The sequence below is a fragment of the Austrofundulus limnaeus genome, unplaced genomic scaffold, assembly GCF_001266775.1.
Source record: "Austrofundulus limnaeus strain Quisiro unplaced genomic scaffold, Austrofundulus_limnaeus-1.0 Scaffold614, whole genome shotgun sequence".
Lineage (NCBI taxonomy): Eukaryota > Metazoa > Chordata > Actinopteri > Cyprinodontiformes > Rivulidae > Austrofundulus > Austrofundulus limnaeus.
In genome coordinates this window covers 244,267-252,308 of record NW_013953016.1, presented here as the reverse complement: position 1 = coordinate 252,308, position 8,042 = coordinate 244,267, and the positions used below count along the sequence as shown (strand labels likewise).

At 40.2% G+C, this 8,042-nt stretch overlaps 1 protein-coding gene across 1 annotated transcript in view; it reads right to left on the bottom strand.

Annotated features, from left to right (window-relative positions):
* aspm (assembly factor for spindle microtubules) overlaps window positions 1–8,042 on the bottom strand; it is a gene marked incomplete in the record, with an annotated part of 29,268 nt that overhangs the window by 18,756 nt on the left and 2,470 nt on the right. The window contains 9 exon segments of the mRNA XM_014027083.1: window positions 876–1,051; window positions 1,178–1,308; window positions 2,530–2,671; window positions 2,758–2,825; window positions 2,922–3,161; window positions 4,586–4,732; window positions 4,834–4,929; window positions 5,042–5,134; window positions 5,218–6,604. Of these exon segments, the coding sequence (XP_013882537.1) occupies window positions 876–1,051; window positions 1,178–1,308; window positions 2,530–2,671; window positions 2,758–2,825; window positions 2,922–3,161; window positions 4,586–4,732; window positions 4,834–4,929; window positions 5,042–5,134; window positions 5,218–6,604 (2,480 nt within the window).

The window sequence follows — 8,042 nt, the reverse complement described above, 5'->3', positions numbered from 1 at the left end:
CAGTACCACTGCTCTACCCATATGAGCAGCAAAAAGACGTTTTTAGACCAAATGTTACAGATTTGAACAAAAACATCAAAATTAGCACAGAAACAGTACTATATAACATTTTAGACACATTCTAGACAGTTTATCAGCTAAAAAAAGTTAATTTTGGTGTAAGTTACTCTTTAAAGAGGTGTGCAAACAACTACATGATAAACTGAAGTCGTATTGCAATTAATGGCTGCATTGACAGATTTAGTTGTCAAGTAATTTGGATAAAAGCATTTTACACTAACAGTCATCCAAAATCATTGCGGACTACTTCATAAACACAAAGACGTGCATGGTTCTTCAGGTGTTAGGAAAATGATGCGGAAATAAGTGAAATATCAGGAAGGTAAAATGGACGTCATGTAAGATTATGACATTTTTCTCATATTACGACTTTTTTCTTGTAGTACTGTATTTTGATTTTATTTTCATAATAAAAAAATAAATAAACCTTGTTGTTTGGCCCTAAAACTCTGTCGTAAAATTTAACCCTGGGAGAAAATAAGGCCTTAAAATAAAATCAAGATGAGGTGCAATATCAGAAAAAGTCTAATACTTTCATAACCTCAAGGTAGGTTTATTATTATTATTATTATTATTATTATTATTATTATTATTTATTTATTTCCAGTATTTTCTGCTTACTTGGGACAATATATATTTCAACAATTATCGCAAATAAAGTTATTTTTAATGAAGATATACAAATACGTCCATCGTCACTGCTCTGCTGAACAGTCTGAATCACTTTGAGCTGGACAGAATAGAACCGAGATCATCCTGAAAACAGGACGTTCATGATCAGAGCAGCACAAACAGGTTCAGGATCTCTCACTCACACTAAGCGAATGCCACATTTCAGATCAACGGCTAAATTCTTCACAGCGAAGTTGAACTCGTCGAGGGGCGCCTGAACGTGGGAAACTGGTAACCCGAGGTAGGAGAGGTGTCGAGGAAGAATCCCCTCTCCGCTCAGGAAGTCCCTGGAGAAGGCCAGCAGCAGGTCTTTACTWGCCTGTAGGAAAAATAAGAGAATAACTCATCTAAGAGGACAGTTTTACCTCATTATTAATTTGTGGTAAAATTTTCTTTTAATAAAAATGTATTTTATTGTGAAAGTAAAACTTTGGACTGGGCCTGCCTTGAACTCTGCATCCAGACAGAAGAGACAAGGGTCGTGTTCGATCAGACGAGACTCTTTGGCTCGGTCCAAAAAACAGACGAGCAGGAGCAGCTTCTTCAGGGTGAAGCGAGACAGCGCCTCCTCGTGGCCTGATGGGGAAACCATCAACAAGAGTTCAAATCAGCACATGCTGACAATCAGGAAGGCTTTTTCGTTTATTTAACCTCGTAAGCACCAAGGGTTTTTCTTGAAGTCGTTGCTCAAAATACCAAGCCAAATGTAACTGAGTGTAWCTCAGCATTTACAAACTCAACATAAATAATCTTGGTATCAAAATAAAGCTAACACTTGGGAGATTTCATCAGAAGTGTAAGTATTAAAACAGCTGCTGTGATTTTAGAGACATTGGGAACGGAACATATATGTTTTTTTTTTCACTCTCACCTGAATTTGCATTTGACAGTATATAACCCATTTAAAACCATAATGAATCAGGCTAAAAACACTTGGAAACCATAAATCCACTTGTGGACATTACCTGTGCAAAGATTCATGCTGCTAAAATAAACTGGAGCAAAGTTACAGAGGTTTTAGTAAAGAAATAATTTTGCATTTTGTCATTCTTCACAGGATGGACCATGATGGTACCATTAATAAATGTTAAGAAATCTTGTGTTTTTACGTCCAAAAGTTATTTATATTTTCTTACCTGACCGAAAAGACGTTGTTGACTGTTTGTTCTTTTGAAAAATGATCCAAACATTTATTTTGTCACCATACATGTTTTGTATATATTATATAAAATAATGAGAAATTATATTTGACTTCAGTTGCATTGTATTCACTAAAAATCAAGTGAAAAAAAAAACTTTCAACACACTTCACAACATATTTTGGTWTCTGCTTTGACTTGCTTTAAAAAATAATGTCTTTTTTTTTCTTTACAAATATGCTTTAATGTATTTACAGATTTGCAATGATACCATTTTGTCCAGTTTGTTTTAATTTCTGATCCAAATGCTTAATGTTTGAACTGTGTTTTTGATGAATGTAAAAATAGTTTCCATGAGTTTTTAGCCAAGATTCTTATGTTTCTTTTGATACCAAACATGTCCAGGTTCAGCTGACTGATCTGAAGTTTAAAGTAGYTAAAAGAAATAGAAAACAAAAAAAAGCTGCTCCTGAGGTTAAATGAACAAAACAATTTAAAAACTCGTGTGATTTTCAATTACAACAATATAATTAAAAAAGGGGAAAAATCGAATTATGTAACAATAAGTTAACAATCGTTAATATAGCTGAATTTTAAAAAGATGTAATAAAAAAAACGAACTTTAAACTTAAAACAAAATAAACACAACAGACGTTACCATCTTTGTAAAGGTGAGGCACTCGGGCGTGTCTGAACTCTGCAGCGATGTCTGGGTTCCACAGCAGCCGCTGAAGGATGAACACAGCCAGACCCAACACGTCACTGTTGCTCTCGAGAGAGATCAGCTCCCCGAAGATGGTCTGAGAAAGAATGACACCGTGATAGCAAAGACATCTGCAAAAAYGTCTGCAAAGAAACCACGCAAAGCAGAAGACGTGTCAAATACCTCGAGGCCGATCCTTAACCACAGTGGATTGTATGACAGGAGCCAGCTGAGGACCTTTTTGCGTTCACCTAAAAGCAAAAAAACAAAATCAAGAAAACTATTTACCGTTTGAGACTGCATATTTAGAATTTAAAGTCATTTAAATACTCTGATAGAACTTTCACCTATGTCCTTCCAAAGGTGACGGTCTTTCCGAACAAGCAGCCGTCGGGCCTCCACCTCCAGCTCGAGCCTCTGAATGGCCTTGACCATGGCCTCGGATGTGAAGAGCTGGCAGGCGGCWCGACGGAGGCGGTTCAGCTTCCGTTTGGCCGTGTAGGTGCTGAAAGACATCTCCTCTTTGGTTGGAGCTCTGAGGACACTGAACTTGTCATCGTTTCCCATGGCAAGAGACACGGCACTTACTGCAAAAGATACACGAGGAAGATCAGACTCATGAGACTTTATCTGCCTCATTAGCTCTTCTTTTTAGAAAGAAAATTATCTATGCTGCCACCAAATGAAAAACACTAGTTTATGGTGACTGGGGRTGGATAAAGAACCCTTATGAGCGGGGGCCTCGTAAGTGGGCCCATTGCTCTSCCCAAMAARACACTGGTCTTYATTSRAACCTTCTCATCCCTCAGATGAAGGACACAARGTTAGAAACACTCAGTGTTCTGAGCTTCTCAGGATCCATAAAGTCATCCCCAAGAATTATTTTCCTTTGACWGCTCAGAGCCACGCTGTGGTCTAAGTAGTGCAAAGAGGTCTCTAATTCAATGCCACAGGCATCACACAGATCACTGTCATGGAGTCCCATCACCATTTTGTAGTGGTTGAGCAGATTGTGCCCAGTTAGGACTCCAACCAGTGCACTTAGAGTTTTCCTTGTCAGGGAGATGAAAGCTTTCCTAAACCTAAGATTTGGACCGTTAATCAGTTCCCATGCCTGTCTACAGTCCACCAGCTCCCAACAACAGTTTGAGTGTTGACGTCTAAATCAGGCCTGTAGGGCCATCATACAGACTGTTGTTGAGGTACCTACAACTTTGAAGTGAGCCTGACTGCCAGCTTTTGCGAGGTAGTCAGCTCTCTCATTACCATTCATGCCAGTATGTCCTTGTACCCATTTAAAAGTAAAACTATCTGCGTTTCCATTGCAAATGTGCGCAAAACTTTGTTGATATCCTGTTAATGTCGAAAAACAGTTTCACAACTGCGGTATTTCCATTAAGTAAGAAATGCTATTAAAGTCGCACGTGAATACATTTGTAACCGTGATGCGAAAAAAGTGTTTCCATTGCAGTTTTGCGAAAAACACCGATTTCGATACGGCCAAAATACTACCTCATCCTAGCGCAAAAACATTTTGTTGAAAAATGTAATTTTTTTCGAAATTGACGTGTTTCCATTGAACAAATTTATTTTCGAAATTTTAATTTTGCCCATTTTCATGGTCAATGGAAACACAGCTACTGTTATCTCTTCCTAGGTGGTTGACTGCTTCGGCACACTCCCAAGCCAGTATTGATGTAAAGTGTGGCCCTCGAAGAGCTCTAACAGCATGAATACTTCCTTCTGTGTACACTGGAGGGCTTTGAGGGATGCCACACACTGGTGGGTTGCATTTAAATAAACACTAACAATGTGTCAAGTAGGTTTGTGGAAAAAAATGCAATACTATAATTGTTTTTGTTTTTTTTTTCATTTTCTCTGAATAATTTGTTCAAAAACACTTTTGAAATTTAAAAAAAAAAAAGACATCAACTGGGAGAAGTCACAGCCCGGCCCACAGCTTGAGAACTGGTTTAGACCATGGATCTTCAGTACACAACAGGCACGATACCTTTAGCAACTTCATTGTTGACTTTAAAGTCATCGGGAGTGAGGACGTAGTTGATCCACCACGTGAATCCTCTCTCCTGCTTCTCGAGCCACCTCTCGTCGTAGAACATGTTCTTGGCGGCAAACGGCATAGGATGTCTCGGTAAAGCTAGAGAAATAAAAAGAAACGAAAGCAAATAAATACACGTCCCAATATACAGTATGAATATCAAAGACCCTGGCTCTCCAGCAATGTTGATCTTGAAATACCTGTTTGCATAGATTTGATGAAAGTCAGTTTTGACTGAGCTACGGCCGCYACTTTAGACATTTTCACAGAACTGGATGCCCCAATAGATGACGCAGCTATAAATGAGACAACAGACTTCAAATCTAAAGCACAGCAATAAACTGTCAAAAATCTTTAATGACGTGACATGGGTTCTCTAAAAAAAAAAAAACTTGTAGAAATGTATACCTTGTGAGGTGATCTTGGACGATGGTTTTTTAGCCTGAACAGCAGCTGCAGACCTGATCTTCAGAGACGATGTAATCCCTGACTGAGCCGAGTCTAGAAAGTAAATAAAAATCAGATCAGTGAGCGATTTGTAGTTGGCAGATGACAAAAGTACATTCAACCATCTAAATGTTCACCATTTCCATAAAGAAACTTAATCTGCTCACTCGTTAGCCTCCGTCGCTGCGACGCACTCCTCCTCTCCTGGACTGACATCGGCGGCTCGCTCTTTCCCGCCACGACTCTGCTCCTTTTGAACTGCTCGGGTTTCCCAGAAGCCTTGGCCTTCAGATATTCGTCGCTCTTCCTCTTCTTGCTTTTCACTGCCAGCTGAACGGGAAACGGGTCCTCCCGAGCGGGAGGAGGCGCAGAAGCAGCGGAGGCACCTTCGGACACTGCGACGGTGAAGGTGGTCGGCGCGGGGGCAGGCCGAACTTCAGGTGAAGCTGGGAAAGAGAAGCGAGATGGAGCCGTGCACGGAGRGGAGGAGATGGGGAAGGTGACGGGRGCAGATGAGGCCTCGAGTCTTGGTTTGGGGCTGGAAGATCTAATTTCTGAGACCAGATGTCCTTCGTCACCCAGCACGGCCCCCGTTTCAGTGTCTATGACGGGAAGGCTGGGAGTACCTGGACCATTGTCGCACTGCTCCAGCGTTTTCACTAAGAGCCTTCGACGTGACTTTTTAACCTTCCTCCCGCCCGGACTGTTTGCTTGCACCGGGGCTTTGCCTTTAGTCACGGTGGCGGACGTAAAAGACGCCTTTTTCACCTTGTGCGAAACTTGATCTGCTTCCTCGGATTTTTTATTGACAAAAAACGTGAGCCTCGGCTGGTTGGGTTCAGACCGCTCGAGGCCATCGTTTATTGTTCCGACGATATCTTTGTCAGGATCGCTGCARTGTTTGTTGTCGTTAGACTCCAGGGAATCTGAAAACATGCAGTTTGAACTCGAGTCTCTGGTAGTAGTAAGAATCATATCAGAGCCGATGACATCGAGAGCTTCTTTCAAAGAAGGAACTGAACCATTGGCAGACGTTAGAGAAGCAGGAAGGGAACTGTCTGACTGAATACGAGGCATCAGCCTCTTAAACMTCTCTGGTGTCCCGATGGGGGACAAAGTCTTGTTCAACATTTGTGGAAGTCCTTTGTTTTCAGGTTGTCCCGTCAGAGTGTCCGGATTAGCGGACATGCTGCCAGAATCCACAAATTTTCCAGCCGGGACGAGCAGAACAACAGGGGAGTCCTTCTGAATATCACGGACTCCCTCGGATGGATGCCTCTGYTCCACTAATTTCAGGCAGGTAGGCTCAGCCGAGCCGTTCTTTACGAGAGAATTCTCTCTCGCAGATTTTCTTTCGTTGTGCAAAGCCAGCGGGCTGCGAGGCTTCCCTCTTTGGTACTGTGGGTTTCGAGATACTTGGAAGGTTTTGTTGGCCGTCATTTTCAAAGGAGGGGCAGTTTTCTTTGTCGTCGGTGGCCCTGTCCCTCCTTCTCTTTTGTTTTTGATCGTATCCCATAGGCTTTTCTGGAAAATAAAATCAAATTAAAGTAATCRAGTTGTAACAAACGCAAAGAGTACTATAGTGTAGGGTTGGGCAATATTGGCAAAAAAAATTAATCATGATGACTAATTTAGTGGGAAAGATTTGCTCATCATAAAAATCTGTTCCAAACTGTGTCAAAATTACAGACTTCAGGCTATACATCTCATTTTAAATTGTGTTGATAGATAAATAAATTAAAGAACTTTATTTTAATGTTTGTCATATTTGAAGCAGAGAGGAGCAGCGAGCGGACTCTGCCTGGTGGCATTAATCGTATTAATCGTCAAGTGCCAAAAAGTAATCGATTAATGTTTTTCAGATGATTAATTGCACATGGTTCGATTATGCCCAACCCTACTGTAGTGTGCATCATCTGAACACCTAAAGTGAAACCTCAGTAAAAGCTGATCTTTTCTGCATATCGCAGGCAATTTAGAACCATATATTAGCAAATCTAATGATAATTTTTGGAGAAAAATAAACAAAGATAACAAGGCATCTGTTCCAAATGCAAAACATCAAAACATTCGACTCAAGTCTAGCATACTTTACTTTCTGTTGTACTGTATCATACATAAGACAAAATAATAAAAATAAGCAAATATTTTTCCATAGTCTGAAGTACAGGTAATAGTTTCAACAAATGGGAGAGAAAATATTTTTTAGAGCTCTACAGTTCACACGGACATGAGTTTAAACTGGTCGCAGAAATTTGAACTTTCTTAAACTGGTATTTTGATATTTTTAATGGATTTTACATTTAAGTTGTATAATTTTGGAAGTACCCAGGAACATTAAACTTTGAGTGTGATGATRTCACATGATAACATTTGAGCTGTCTAAACTTATTTTCCACACTTTTACACATATTATTGTTTATACATCAAAAGCATAGGTATTTTTCTTGTTCTCTTTTCTCTCAGATCTTCCCACAGAATGCAGAAAGCACATTCGAGATTCCATTGACTTCCACTGCATCAGAGCTTAAAAATCAGTCAAGTGTCTTTTTTAACCCGTCAGAGACCAGAGGTGCAGTGTTGCCAGATCGAACCAACAATTTCCAGCCCAAACAAAACAACAAAAAGAAAAAAAAACTGAATTCCTCCTATGTAACAACAAAACACAACAACACCCTCTTTCACCSCTTTCTATGGTGTTTCTCAGATCAACTCGATTTGAGGCTGTGTCTTTAAATCGAAATGAGGCGATTCACGACTATATAGCAGCACAGAAACATTTATTTACAAACGAATTAAAAGATATCAACAAGGGAAGACTTGTCCATCCAGCCTTACATGTTGGAGTCAGAGTCGGACCCAGAACCAGAGAATGAAGACCACCAGTATCAAAAAGAAAAAAACAAGTAGGTCCTCTGGATGGGTTCTTCTTTAGAGAAACGTTTCGTCTCTCCTCCAAGAG